The following is a 16237-nucleotide window of genomic DNA, read 5'->3' as shown; positions in this document are numbered from 1 at the left end:
AAAAACGGCCGAACCTAATAAAAAAGACTTCTATAAGCACGTTATGATCGAGTTTTGAACCCTTGAATTCCCTAATTGCAGATATATCCTATATATCCTAAGAAAGGTAATAGAAGGGGGAACAAAACCTATATACTGAATATAGTGCACAGATCCGATTTAAGTGGTATTGATGCGTCCGAATACCAAAAACAGCCAAACCTAATAAAAAAGAATCTATAAGCACGTTATGATCGAGTTTTGAACCCTTGAATCCCATAATTACAGGTATATCCTATATATCTTAAGAAAGGTAATAGAAAGGAGAACCTATATAGTGAATATAGTGCTCAGATCCGATTTAAGGGGTATTGATGCGTCCGAATACCAAAAACAGCCGAACCTAATAAAAAAGACTTCTTTAATCACGTTATGATCAAGTTTTGAACCCTTGAATCCCCTAATTACAGGTATATCCTTTATATCATAAGAAAGGTAATAGAAGGGGCAATAAAACCTTTATAGTGAATATTGTGCACAGATCCGATTTAAGGGGTGTTGGAGCGCTCGAATACTAAAAACGGCCGAACCTAATAAAAATAAACTTCTATATGCACGTTATGATCGAGTTTTGAACCCTTGAATCCCTTAGTTACAGGTATATCCTCTGTATCCTAAGATATGTAATAAAACGGGGAACTAAACCTTTATAGTGAATATAGTGCATAGATACGATTTAAGGGGTATTGGAGCGCCTGAATACTAAAAACGGGCAAACCTAATAAAAAAGACTTCTATAAGCACATTATTATCGAGTTTTGAACCCTTGAATCTCCTAATTACAGGTATATCCAACTGTACTAACAAAGGTCATAGAAGGGGGAACAACACCTATATCGTTAATATAGTGCACAGCTCCGATTTAAGCGTCCGAATACCAAAAACGGCCAAACCTAATTAAAAAGACTTCTGTAAGCACGTTATGTTCAAGTTTTGAACCCTTGAATCCCCTAGTTTCAGTTATATCCTATATATATATTAAGAAAGCTAATAGAAGGGAAAACAAAACCTAAATTGTTAATATAGTGCACAGATCCTATTTAAGGGGTATTGGAACGCCCGAATACCAAAAACGGCCGAACCTAATACAAAAGACTTCTATAAGCACGTTATGGTCGAGTTTTGAACCCTTGAATCCCCTAGTAGCAGGTATATCCTATACGTCATAATAAAGTAATAGAAGGAAGAACAACACCTTTATAGTGAATACACTGCACTGATCTAATTAAAGGTCTATTGGAGCGCCCGAATACCAAAAACGGCCGAATCTAATACAAAATACTTCTATAAGCATGTTATGACCGAGTTTTGAACCCTTGAATCCCCTAGTAGCAGGTATATCATAAGAAAGGTAATAGAAAGGGGAACAAAACCTTTATAGTGAATATAGTGCACAGATCCGATTTAAGGGTATTGGAGCGCCCGAATACCAAAAACGGCCGAACCTAATAAAAAAATAATCTATAAGCACGTTATGATCGAGTTTTGAACCCTTGAATCCCATAGTAACAGGTATATCCTATATATCCGAAGAAAGTTAATAGAAGTAGGAACAAAAACCTATATAGTGAATATAGTGCACAGATCCGATTTAAGGGGTATTGGAGCGCCCGAATACCAAAAGCGGCCGAACTGTATAAAAAAGACTTCTATAAACACGTTATGATCGAATTTTGAACCCTTGCATCCCCTAATTACAGTTATATCCTATACATTTTAAGAAAGGTAATAGAAGGGGAACAAAACCTATGTAGTGAATATAGTGCACAAATTCGATTTAAGGGGTAATGGAGCGCCCGATTACCAAAAAACGGCCGAACCTAATAAAAAAGACTTCTATAAGCACGTTACGATCGAGTTTTGAACCCTTGAATCCCGTAATTACAGGTATATCCTCTATATTCTTAGAATTGTAATAGAAGAGGGAACAAAACCTATATAGTGAATGTAGTGCACAAATCCGACTTGAGGGGTATTGCTGTGCCCAAATACCAAAAACGGCCGAACCTAATTAAAAAAACTTCTGTAACCACGTTATGATCGAGTTTTCAATCCTTGAATCCCATAATGACAGGTATATCCTATATATCATAAGAAAGGTAATAGAAAGGTGAAAAAAACCTATATAGTGAATGTAGTGCACAGTTCCGATTTAAGGGGTATTGGAGCGCCCGAATACTAAAAGCGGCCGAACAAAATAAAAAAGACTTCTATAATCACGTTATGATCGAGTTTTGAACCCTTGAATCCCCTAATTACAGGTATATCCTTTATATCATAAGAAAACTAATAGAAGGGGCAATAAAACCTATATAGTGAATATAGTGCACAGATCCGATTTAAGGGGTATTGGAGCGCCCGCATACTAAAAGCGGCCGAAGCTAAATAAAAAAAGACTTCTTTAATCACGTTATGATCAAGTTTTGAACCCTTGAATCCCCTAATTACAGGTATATCCTATATATTATAAGAAAGGTAATAGAAAGGGCAATAAAACCTATATAGTGAATATATGGTGCACAGCTCCGATTTAAGGGGTGTTGGAGCGCCCGAATACCAAAAAACGGCCGAACAAAATAAAAAAGACTTCTATAAGCACGTTATGATCGAGTTTTGAACCCTTGAATCCCATAATTACAGGTATATCTATTTATCATAAGAAAGGTAATAGAAAGGAGAACAAAACCTATATAGTGAATATAGTGCACAGATCCGATTTAAGGGGTATTGGAGCGGCCAAATACTAAAAGCGGCCGAAGCTAACAAAAAAAAAGACTTCTTTAATCACGTTATGATCGAGTTTTGAACCCTTGAATCCCCTCATTACAGGTATATCCTTTATATCATCAGAAAACTAATAGAAGGGGCAATAAAACCTATATAGTGAATATAGTGCACAGATCCGATTTAAGGGGTATTGGAGCGCCCGCATACTAAAAGCGGCCGAAGCTAAAAAAAAAAGACTTCTTTAATCACGTTATGATCAAGTTTTGAACCCTTGAATCCCCTAATTACAGGTATATCCAATATATTATAAGAAAGGTAATAGAAGGGGCAATAAAACCTATATAGTGAATATTGTGCACAGATCCGATTTAAGGGGTGTTGGAGCGCCCAAATACTAAAAACGTCCGAACCTAATAAAAATAAACTTCTATATGCACGTTATGATCGAGTTTTGAACCCTTGAATCCCTTAGTTACAGGTATATCCTATATATCCTAAGATATGTAATAAAACGGGGAACTAAACCTTCATAGTGAATATAGTGCATAGATCCGATTTAAGGGGTATTGGAGCGCCTGAATACTAAAAATGGGCAAACCTAATAAAAAAGACTTCTATAAGCACGTTATGATCGAGTTTTGAACCCTTGAATCTCCTAATTAAAGGTATATCCAACTGTACTAACAAAGGTCATAGAAGGGGGAACAACACCTATATCGTTAATATAGTGCACAGCTCCGATGTAAGCGTCCGAATACCAAAAACGGCCAAACCTTGGAGCGTCCGAATACCAAAAACGGCCAAACCTAATTAAAAAGACTTCTATAAGCACGTTATGTTCGAGTTTTGAACCCTTGAATCCCCTAGTTTCAGTTATATCCTATATATTTCTTAAGAAAGGTAATAGAAGGGGAAACAAAACCTAAATTGTTAATATAGTGCGCAGATCCTATTTCAGGGGTATTGGAACGCCCGAATACCAAAAACGGCCGAACCTAATAAAAAAGACTTCTATAAGCACGTTATGATCGAGTTTTGAACCCTTGAATTCCCTTATTGCAGATATATCCTATATATCCTAAGAAAGGTAATAGAAGGGGGGAACAAAACCTATATACTGAATATAGTGCACAGATCCGATTTAAGTGGTATTGATGCGTCCGAATACCAAAAACAGCCGAACCTAATAAAAAAGAATCTATAAGCACGTTATGATCGAGTTTTGAACCCTTGAATCCCATAATTACAGGTATATCCTATATATCTTAAGAAAGGTAATAGAAAGGAGAACATATATAGTGAATATAGTGCACATATCCGATTTAAGGGGTATTGGAGCGACCGCATACTAAAAGCGGCCGAAGCTAACAATAAAAAGACTTCTTTAATCACGTTATGATCAAGTTTTGAACCCTTGAATCCCCTAATTACAGGTATATCCTTTATATTGTTATGCCGGCTCCCCGTAGCTATTCAGTTTCTAATATGCATGTATGTTGTTGTTATGATCCATGATCAGAAGTTGGTTATCGAATGTGTTTGATAAGTCAGGAAAGGCTTATTTTTGTATATATAAAACTATTAATTTGTATGATTTAAAACTGAGTATCATTGTTTTTGAGACAGATGATGTTTATTCTCGTACTGTTGGAAAATGAAAGTAGGCCATAGATTTTTGTTTACGGCTGTAAATAATAATTAAATGGTGATTCATGTCGGCATAATTTTACATCTTATAATTCGTTATGTTTGGGTTTCTTTTGTGTATGATTGCTAATTTCTCGGAACAGTTAAAGACTGTAAATAACTCTCGTTCCGATTTTCAATGTTGGTCACCGATCTAGGTGATACTTACATGTTTGATGTGTATTGGTTATAATGCTCGTTATTTGTTGACTTTCGATTGCTATATACAGTAGTTTGTATCTGTTTGTATCCATTACAAAAGTTTTCCAAACTTTTAGTTGCATTTTAAATACTTAAACTATATTTATTCGTGAAGAACATGGCATTGTTTACTATTTTGTCACCGTTAAGGGAATTTCCCTAAGAAGAGTGATGGCTCGTGATTGGACGTCTTTATATAAGCTCAATTCTCATTGGTCAATTAAGGATATAAATACGTGTGGTTGACTGCGTCAAGGGAGATAGCTCAAACTTGTGGAAAGAGTCGTATGAAATAGATAGATAAACTAAAATACAATTATGTCGGATGTAATGAGTTTAAAAGTTAGTATTGTGAAATATATTATATAATTATAGTTTATTAAAGGTGACGGTGACAAATCTAAGTCCTGGTGATTAAATCTCGGTGACGGTGACTATAATATCGGTGACGGTGACTATACTTGCGGGTGACGGTGACTAAATATTTTTGTCACCAGATTTGGAGATTCAGATGTGTATAATATAAATTAATGAAAATATAACCGTGACTATTGATATAGTAACAAAGATAGTTAATTGAAGAACATATATATATTTATATGTTTTTAATATAACAGTTTGATGAAGAACAAGGCTTTTGATCTTGTTTAATAAGAGTCATTATATAACTATGATTGAAACCTTGATATTAAGGATTTGTGTTAAAGAAAAGCTATAAATATATAGTTTATGAGTAGTATTCACTCTCGTGAATAATTGTAAGACCATGCAACCATACCCGGGGGCACTGACCAGTGACAGCACCGATAGTCCAGACTCGTTCCAGTATTTTATCTCATTAATAAAATGTTGAACTTCATTATTATTCTATTTTTATTTTAATAATACTTATGAAAACAGGACTACAATAGCGCATTAATACACCTTTATTGGTATATAATTCCTTCGTCCTATTTCGGGTTTAGATCGGTGGTTTAAATTAAGACACCTTTCTCGACCTCTAATAGGTTCCTTTTTATGTAACCCTGTTATCTCTGGTGCCCGACTCTAACGCCAGAGAGGCAGCGTAACAATTGGTGGCAGCGGTGGGATACCACTCTCAATATATTAGAGTCTAATATTGTTTGTATATCAAAATCTAAAGTTGTTGTAAAAATAGAAATGGACGATTCAAATATCGTTACGTTCGGTCCCAATACTGGGAGTAGACATGAGGTAAATGAAACACTATCGAATGAAGTGATAGCTTCTAGTAGTGAAAACAATGTAGCAGCAGATAAAAGGGTTGCTGACGCTAAAGTTGAAATGAAATTTATGGTAGATAAATGTCTTTCAGATTTTTCTGAGAAAATGGACAGTATGTTGGCAAAATTTGACCATCATTTAACAAATAAAACCACTCCAATTTTGGGAAGGGGGTATGATAGTTCGTCTATAAGTGCGAGTGGAGAAGCCAAACATAATAAACAAGATTTGAATAATAGCCATTTCACTGAGAACATCAGAGCTAAACCTGAAATAAAATGTAAAATTAAACCTCAGCTGTATGACGGATCAGACGATCTAGAAGAGTATCTCACACAATTTTATCTTTTGGCGGAAATTAATGATTGGGACTTAAGGTCTAAAGCCTTATTGTTGGCAAGTAGTCTAACAGGTAGCGCTCGTGCTCTTTTAAATGAAATGACAGAGGGTGAAAGGCATGACTTTGAATGTTTAGTGACAATGCTTAAAAGCAGATTTGGTTCTATAAATCGCTCAGAAGTTTTTAGAGCTGAGCTACAGACTAGAGTTAGATTAAGGAACGAAAGTTTGCCTGAACTGGCACAAGCAATTAAAAAACTTACAAGGCGAGCATATCCTGGTACTTCCCCTATTGTCAGGGATACCCTTGCGCTTGATTACTTTATTGACGCTATAACTGAAACTGACATTCGTCTAAGATTGAGAGAAGTAGGTCCAAAAACGATATATGAAGCTGAAAATATTGCTGTTCGTCTTGAAGCTTTAAGACTAGCAGATAGACAAAAAGGGCGATCAGTGAGAACTGCTGATGCATGTGACAGTGATGATAATAAATTGGCCAGTGAAATAAAAGAAATAAAACTAGGCATACGAAATCTACAAAATGATGTAGGGGCTATAAAGAAAAATAATACTAATAGTCAACGTTATACCAATAATAATAATAATGGTTCACGTCAGCAAAGAGGATCAAATAATTTTGGGAATAGAAATAATAACCAAAATTATCACAGCTCGGAAAACTACCAAGCGTCGAGTGCGGGGGTCGCGGCTCGACCACGATAAAAAGACCCAACACAGTTATTTCAAATGTTTCTTGGGGAAAAGATAATGGATATTTTGTAGTTGCTAGTATAAATTCTATGTCTGTAAATATGTTGGTTGATTCTGGGGCGAGTGTCTCCATTTTGAGAAAAGATTTCTTTGATAGCCTTGCACTTGAGAATAGACCTCAAGTCATGCCAGTCAGAATGAATTTATTAACAGCAACTGGAGAGGTTTCAGAGTTTATTGGAAAAGTTAATTTAGAAATAAAATTAGGAAAACATGTTTTCAAACACGAGTTTTTGTTAGCTGAAATCAAAGATATGGCTATACTTGGTATGGACTTTTTGATGACTAATAGTATTGATGTTCTGTGTAGCAAAGGTTGCCTGAGAATTAAGGATGAGTTTATAACCTGTTTTACAAATAAAGGTGATAGCTCATGTTGTCGAATCTCAATTGCGGAAACAGTTGATATTCCGCCTGATAGTGAAATGATAATAAAAGGAGTTCCATGTGGCCCGGTTATATTTAATGAAGTAGGTCTTGTGGAGACAAACAGGTCGTTTATTGAGAAAACTGGTTTGTTGTTAGCCAGAGTAGTAGTTCAGCCAAATTCAAATATCATACCTTTAAGAGTTGCTAATTTTAGCTCAGAGCCGGTCAAGGTTTATAAAAACACAATTGTGGGTACTTTTGAACCTGTTGACTTAGAAACGTATGAAGTGAGTACTGTAAGTCGGGTCAATTGTGCAGATAGTAACACTAAAGTGGACATTCCTGATCATTTAAAGGGTGTATTTGAGAAAAGTTCCAAAGATTTGGATAATATTGAAGTCAAAAAGTTAAGGGAGTTTTTATGTTCTTATCAAGATGTTTTTTCAAAATCTCCATCTGATATTGGGCATACTGAAATCGTTAACCATAAAATAAATACGGGCAATGCAAAACCCATCAAACTTAAACCTTATAGACTTCCTTTGGCAAAGAGAGAGGTGGCAGAGAAAGAGATACAAGACATGGCATCAAGGGGTATCATAGAACCTTCAAGTAGTGCTTGGTGTTCCCCAGTGGTCATGGTCACGAAAAAGAAAGACCAGAGTATTCGATTCTGTATAGATTTTAGGAAAATTAATGATATTACTGAAAAAGATAGCCAACCGATTCCTCGTATAGAGGACACTCTGGATGCTTTAAGCGGCAGTAAGTGGTTCTCAACTCTGGACATGCGCAGTGGTTACTGGCAATGTGGTTTAGATGAGAAAGATCGGGAGAAAACAGCTTTTGCAATACCTGGTAGTGGTTTATGGCAATTTAAAGTGCTATGTTTTGGACTATGTGGGGCTCCCGCGACTTTTGAGCGGTTAGTCGGGAAAATATTTTCTGGTCTAACTTGGAGGATATGCTTAGTGTATCTTGATGACATTATTGTGTTCTCCAAAACTTTTGATGAGCATCTCAAAAATTTAAGTGAAGTTTGTGATAGGCTAAGATCAGCTAATTTAAAATTACATCCTAAGAAGTGCTTCCTTCTTCAAAAGGAAGTAACCTTTTTGGGACATAAAGTTAGTCATGAAGGGATAAGTACTGACGATGAAAAAATTAAGGCCGTGCAAGATTGGCCCACTCCCAAGAATGTAAAAGATGTACGTAGCTTTATCGGACTTTGTTCATATTATCGTCGATTTGTAGAAAATTTCTCTACTATTGCAAAGCCCCTTCATCAATTAACCGAGAAGTGTAAGAAATTTGAATGGACAGAAGCTTGTAATTGCTCGTTTGAGCATCTGAAAAAGTTGTTAATATCTGCACCTATCTTAGGTTATCCAATGGATGATGGTGGTTTTATTCTTGATACAGATGCTAGCAATGTAGGAATGGGGGCTGTTTTATCTCAAATCCAAGATGGGGTAGAACGAGTGATTGGATATTTTAGTAAAACGTTTTCTAAAAGTGAAAGGAATTATTGTGTCACCAGAAAAGAATTGCTTGCTATCGTCCGTGCAGTTAAAAATTTTCATCACTATCTTTATGGTCGATCTTTTACTGTTCGTACAGATCATGGGTCTCTTAGATGGTTAGTAAATTTCAAAAATCCTGAGGGTCAGCTTGCCCGCTGGTTGGAAACACTTGGTGCATATGATTTTCAAATAATACATCGCCCTGGTCGTATTCATTCAAATGCTGATGCATTGAGTCGTAAACCTTGTCCAGATGATTGTTCATATTGCTCGAAAGTTGAGAATAAATTTTCAAATGTGGGTTTAGGAGAGGTTGAAATAAATAACGAGATTTCAGCTAAAGAAGTGGTAGTAAAGTCAGTTGTGGTTGATGATACGAATACTTTAACAGGCGCCGTTAAAGTTGAAGGTAGTCAACGTCTAGAGACTAGTTAGAAACATGAAGCAGCAGAACTTTATGCTAGTTATAGATCAGACGATTTAAACGCTTCTAAACCCTGTACAAAACATGAAAATGAAAGTGTGAACATATCTGATAAAGTGAAGGATGAAAGTGGATTTGCTTTAAAGGCATCATATGATGCTCGTAAATCAAGTAGTTCTGAAACTTTAAATGTTCCCAATTTGAAAAGGTCCGTGAAAATAAAAGGGAAAAGAGGATTTGCAGGAGAAACATCAGTGGATGTTTGCAAATCAAAGACCCCTGAAAACATAATTAACCAACGGGTAGGAGTAGTTAAAACTCGAAGTATGACACCTAATCATTTGGACCAACAAAAACAGAGCTCGTCATCTCCGATACACGATGCACAATTTGTTGAGATAGATTTTGATTTAGAAAATGAACAAGAAAATGACCCGGTACTAAAGATAATTAGAGATTGGCTAGTAAACAATTTCAAACCCATTTGGTCAGAAATATCAAAATTCAGTCCGATTATCAAATACTTCTGGAATAGAATTGAATCATTTGAGATAAGAGACGGTATTCTATGTCGAAAATGGGAAAGTGAAAAAGGGGACAAGGTCACCTGGCAAAAAGTAATTCCAGAAAATTTGAAAGAAAGTGTGCTCAAGCAGTTACACAATAGTGTCACTGGTGGTCATTTAGGTATCAAGAAAACCTTAAGTAAGGTTAGACAAAGATTCTTTTGGTTTGGAGTACGAAAGTATGTTGAGAATTGGTGTAACAAATGTGATGTATGTGCTTCACGAAAGCGACCAAATAGGAAGCCAAAAGCACCTATGAGACAATATAATGTCGGTGCGCCTCTAGAAAGGGTTGCTATGGACATAATGGGGCCTTTGCCTAGGTCAATTCAGGGAAATAATTATTTACTCGTAATTGGTGATTACTTCACTAAGTTTGTACATGCCATTCCACTAAAATCTCAGGAAGCAGAGGTGGTAGCTCGAGCATTAGTAGACAATTTTATCTCGATCTTTGGAGTCCCCTTACAAATACATACGGACCAAGGGGCTAATTTCGAGTCTCATCTGTTTAAAGAACTTTGCAAGTTGATAGATATTGACAAAACAAGAACCACGGTTATGAGACCCCAGTCTGATGGAATGGCTGAGAGGTTTATGAGAACCCTGGAAAATATGTTGTCTTCATTTGTATCGAACCACCAAAAGGATTGGGACAAATTTGTGCCCATTCTAATGATGGCATATCGTTCAGCTGAACACGAAAGTACGGGTGTGTCACCTTGTAAAATGATGTATGGACGTGAAATCAATCTACCGGTAGATTTATTGTTTGGTAAATCTCCTGACACTCCTAAAAGTTCTATTTCTGACTTTGTAAATGATCTTGAACATACATTGTTGACTGTTCATGAATTTGCGAGAACCAATTTAAATGTTGCTAGTGATGTTATGAAGAGAAACTATGATCATAACATTCATTTAAAGCTGTTCAATCCTGGTGATCCAGTCTGGTATTACCAATATCAACGGAAAGTTGGTGTAAATCCAAAATTTCAGAGACCTTGGCATGGTCCATTTGTTGTTACCCATCGACTGAATGACGTCTTATATAGAATTCAGCTAGGTCCAAGAATGAAACCGAAAGTGGTTCACCATGATAAACTCAAACCTTATTTGGGAGATCATGGTCCAACCTGGTTTTCATAGTCGATAATTATCAAATTTAGTTTAACTTTGTTCTTTGATCAAAGTTGTTTTGTATGCATGTTGGTTATCTTTTTATATATATATATCTATAATTATTACATATGATTAAATATTGAATAAAAAAAAAACAAAAAAAAAACAAAACATATATAGGTATGACCGTTACTGGTAATTAAATTATTTTACTACTCTTTGTATACGTTGTTGAGTTGTAAAAATATAAATTATTATAATGATCAGTCCATGATTATGTATCTCTCTCTTATGATTGTTATTTTATTCTATTATAGAGTAAATGGATGTGTGTTATCTGTGAAGATATGACATTTGATAAGAGGTGGTTCCTGGAGAGACACATACTAGAAAGACACTCAGACTTTGCCTGGAAGTGTCCAGAATGCAAGAAATTATTCCAAAGACGGAATTCAAGCCATGGATGCAAGGTTCTAGAAAGCCAGATGATATGCTTTCAGAACAGCTCCGGACGTAGGGGAAAAGAGGCGGAAGAAGATTTTGAAAAGTTTAGAACTGAGGAAATGCCAAAGAAAATCAAATTAGTAGATGGTAATGGGAATGAGATCGAACTGGCACCCAGACGTAATAGATATGCCAAATCAGAGATGGGCGAAACCAGCTATAGAACCACTGGTACTAATAAAGGAGTAGAGTGGAAGAAGAGAGGAAGCTCATTGAGGGAAACATCGAGAAAAAGAACTGATAGATCTGACATAGAAGAGAACAAAGAAAATAGCAACCTCTCCGGGCCAACTCCTGCAAAGATTTGTAAACCATCAGAGACAAAAGAACAAAGGCTGAAGAAAATAAAAGACGTACTACAAGATCTTATGAGTGAGAATGGGGAAACCATAACCATATCGGTAGAGCCAGAGGCAGATAAAGTAGAGGGAAATACAAGCAGCCAATTGTTAGAGGAAGAAGTCGAGCTGCATGTATCAGAAACTGAAGTGAAGACGTTAGAGAAAGCAGACAACTATAACAAGAGTTCCTCCTCCTCAACAACATCGTCAGGAACGTCGTCTAGCTCTTCTAACTCCTCAAGGACAGTAAAGAAACCAACTCCAGATAGTAGACCACAAAATACGGAGAACGTTGTAGAAGAACCTGTAGAGACCGAAATCGATCCAATCAGGAATGTTGAATTTTCTGCTAAAACAGAATTGGTAGAGACCTTCTTACAGTCCCTACAGGACACACAAGAAAACACACTTACCCTCAATGTTGGAGGGATGAAGATAGAAACAAGTAAAAACACACTCAGAGCAGATCCTTCATGTGTATTTGCATTAATGCTGCAACCGTTAAGTCCATTCCGACCATCAAACAACGTGTATTTCTTTGACCGAGATCCAGCTCACTTTAAGATCATTCTTAATTATTTAAGGAACAATTGCAACGTAGAAAAAAGATATCTACCTAGAGAACACATATATCTGTATGAGTTATTACAGGAGGCAAAGTTTTACAAACTGTCAGGGCTTGTTTCCATAGTACAGGAGAGATTGAATGACTTATGTGCATGCAGACTCAGTAGTTTTTAGACTTTGTTGTTAAATTTGTTGTAGTTTGATGTTTGTTGCTAATATGTTTAGTAAAATTTATCTTGGGAATGAAATGATATCGTTGTTGTTAAATCCACATAGTACAGGCATACTGTCAGCTGAAGAAAAAAAAATACAGCTACTTTGATGAGTTTTTCTTAAGCTGTATCAATAAGCTTACTAAGCTCATATATTTGGGGACCAAATCCTTAAGGAAGGGGGCAATGTTATGCCGGCTCCCCGTAGCTATTCAGTTTCTAATATGCATGTATGTTGTTGTTATGATCCATGATCAGAAGTTGGTTATCGAATGTGTTTGATAAGTCAGGAAAGGCTTATTTTTGTATATATAAAACTATTAATTTGTATGATTTAAAACTGAGTATCATTGTTTTTGAGACAGATGATGTTTATTCTCGTACTGTTGGAAAATGAAAGTAGGCCATAGATTTTTGTTTACGGCTGTAAATAATAATTAAATGGTGATTCATGTCGGCATAATTTTACATCTTATAATTCGTTATGTTTGGGTTTCTTTTGTGTATGATTGCTAATTTCTCGGAACAGTTAAAGACTGTAAATAACTCTCGTTCCGATTTTCAATGTTGGTCACCGATCTAGGTGATACTTACATGTTTGATGTGTATTGGTTATAATGCTCGTTATTTGTTGACTTTCGATTGCTATATACAGTAGTTTGTATCTGTTTGTATCCATTACAAAAGTTTTCCAAACTTTTAGTTGCATTTTAAATACTTAAACTATATTTATTCGTGAAGAACATGGCATTGTTTACTATTTTGTCACCGTTAAGGGAATTTCCCTAAGAAGAGTGATGGCTCGTGATTGGACGTCTTTATATAAGCTCAATTCTCATTGGTCAATTAAGGATATAAATACGTGTGGTTGACTGCGTCAAGGGAGATAGCTCAAACTTGTGGAAAGAGTCGTATGAAATAGATAGATAAACTAAAATACAATTATGTCGGATGTAATGAGTTTAAAAGTTAGTATTGTGAAATATATTATATAATTATAGTTTATTAAAGGTGACGGTGACAAATCTAAGTCCTGGTGATTAAATCTCGGTGACGGTGACTATAATATCGGTGACGGTGACTATACTTGCGGGTGACGGTGACTAAATATTTTTGTCACCAGATTTGGAGATTCAGATGTGTATAATATAAATTAATGAAAATATAACCGTGACTATTGATATAGTAACAAAGATAGTTAATTGAAGAACATATATATATTTATATGTTTTTAATATAACAGTTTGATGAAGAACAAGGCTTTTGATCTTGTTTAATAAGAGTCATTATATAACTATGATTGAAACCTTGATATTAAGGATTTGTGTTAAAGAAAAGCTATAAATATATAGTTTATGAGTAGTATTCACTCTCGTGAATAATTGTAAGACCATGCAACCATACCCGGGGGCACTGACCAGTGACAGCACCGATAGTCCAGACTCGTTCCAGTATTTTATCTCATTAATAAAATGTTGAACTTCATTATTATTCTATTTTTATTTTAATAATACTTATGAAAACAGGACTACAATAGCGCATTAATACACCTTTATTGGTATATAATTCCTTCGTCCTATTTCGGGTTTAGATCGGTGGTTTAAATTAAGACACCTTTCTCGACCTCTAATAGGTTCCTTTTTATGTAACCCTGTTATCTCTGGTGCCCGACTCTAACGCCAGAGAGGCAGCGTAACAATATCATAAGAAAGGTAATAGAAGGGGCAATAAAACCTTTATAGTGAATATTGTGCACAGATCCGATTTAAGGGGTGTTGGAGCGCTCGAATACTAAAAACGGCCGAACCTAATAAAAATAAACTTCTATATGCACGTTATGATCGAGTTTTGAACCCTTGAATCCCTTAGTTACAGGTATATCCTCTGTATCCTAAGATATGTAATAAAACGGGGAACTAAACCTTTAAAGTGAATATAGTGCATAGATACGATTTAAGGGGTATTGGAGCGCCTGAATACTAAAAACGGGCAAACCTAATAAAAAAGACTTCTATAAGCACGTTATTATCGAGTTTTGAACCCTTGAATCTCCTAATTACAGGTATATCCAACTGTACTAACAAAGGTCATAGAAGGGGGAACAACACCTATATCGTTAATATAGTGCACAGCTCCGATTTAAGCGTCCGAATACCAAAAACGGCCAAACCTAATTAAAAAGACTTCTGTAAGCACGTTATGTTCAAGTTTTGAACCCTTGAATCCCCTAGTTTCAGTTATATCATAAATATATATTAAGAAAGGTAATAGAAGGGAAAACAAAACCTAAATTGTTAATATAGTGCACAGATCCTATTTAAGGGGTATTGGAACGCCCGAATACCAAAAACGGCCGAACCTAATAAAAAAGACTGCTATAAGCACGTTATGATCGAGTTTTGAACCCTTGAATCCCATAATTACAGGTTTATCCTTTATATCATAAGAAAGGTAATAGAAGGGGAAACAAAACCTATATAGTGAATATAGTGCACATATCCGATTTAAGGGGTATTGGAGCGCCCGAATACTAAAAACGGCCGAACCTAATAAAAAAGAAATCTATAAGCACGTTCTGATCGAGTTTAAAAACATTAAATCCCATAACTACAGGTATATCCTATATAACCTTAGAAAGGTAATAAAAGGGATCAAAACCTATATAGTGAATATAGTGCACATATCCGATTTAAGAGGTATTGGAGCGCCCGAATACTAAAAACGGCCAAACCTAAGAAAAAAGCACGTTATGATTGAGTTTTGAACCCTTGAATCTCCTAATTACAGGTATATCCAACTATCCTAAGAAAGGTAATAGAAGGGGGAACAACACCTATATAGTGAATATAGTGCACATATCCGAATCAAGGGGTATTGGAGCCTCCGAATACCAAAAACGACCGAACCGAGACTTCTATGAGCACGTTATGATGGAGTTTTGACTATCATTTTAGCCTCGCTCCAGGTATATCCAATCTCCTCCGGCTCTTTGTGCCTTGATCTTCTCCAGCTGTGAAATTGTCTTCCTGGGCTTCGATGTCCTTGTATAGCACGTTATGATTGAGTTTTGAACCCTTGAATCCCCTTATAACAGGTATATCCTATATATCATAAGAAAGGTAATAGAACTTGACTTAATCCTCTTCGCTCCTTAAGGAACATAGGGCTGCAACAGTCGCTTTCCATTTTACTCTATTTAGAACTATCTTCCATTATAATACTTGTCTAGTGATGGTTTCCTCAAAGTATGCCCAATCCATTGCCAAGTTCTCCTCTTTAGCTGTTTAGTTGCTGGTTCCTGGTTGGTTCTTTCCCATAAGCATTTGTTACTAATGGTTTCTGGCCACCAAAATTTACAAATTTGGCGCAGGCATTTGTTGATAAAACCCTGGATTTGATGTTGTACCCCTGCTTGTAAGTCTCCAGTTCTCTGCCCATAAAAAAGAACTGATTTAACATTGGTGTTAAAAATACGAACTTTGGTGTTTTCTGGAAATGCTGTCGATTTCCAAACTGGCTCCAGCATAGCAAAGGCTTGTCGAGCTTTACTTATTCTTGTTCCGATGTCTGCATCTGTCTCACCAGTGCTATCCATGTT

The 16237-nt window shown here is 35.9% G+C and overlaps 1 protein-coding gene across 1 annotated transcript; it reads left to right on the top strand.

Moving 5' to 3' along the window:
• The first annotated feature begins 4745 nt into the window (after positions 1-4745).
• Positions 4746-12620, top strand: LOC134691215 (uncharacterized). Its single transcript, XM_063551564.1, has 2 exons — positions 4746-4995; positions 11333-12620. Exons 1-2 carry the CDS (start codon positions 4972-4974, stop codon positions 12599-12601), a joined length of 1293 nt encoding a protein of 430 aa, XP_063407634.1. The 5' UTR covers positions 4746-4971; the 3' UTR covers positions 12602-12620.
• Positions 12621-16237: the final 3617 nt, after the last annotated feature.

This window comes from Mytilus trossulus, chromosome 11 (assembly GCF_036588685.1).
Source record: "Mytilus trossulus isolate FHL-02 chromosome 11, PNRI_Mtr1.1.1.hap1, whole genome shotgun sequence".
Classification (NCBI taxonomy): domain Eukaryota; kingdom Metazoa; phylum Mollusca; class Bivalvia; order Mytilida; family Mytilidae; genus Mytilus; species Mytilus trossulus.
The sequence above is the reverse complement of the archived record's forward strand: the minus strand, read 5'-3'. Positions and strand labels throughout refer to the sequence as shown.

Excerpts from the sequence above, each read along its gene's own strand:
- LOC134691215 (XM_063551564.1), top strand. The coding sequence starts at position 4,972 with ATGTCGGATGTAATGAGTTTAAAA. Across the intron at positions 4,996-11,332 it reads CGGATGTAATGAGTTTAAAA|AGTAAATGGATGTGTGTTAT; the intron begins GTTAGTATTGTG and ends ATTCTATTATAG.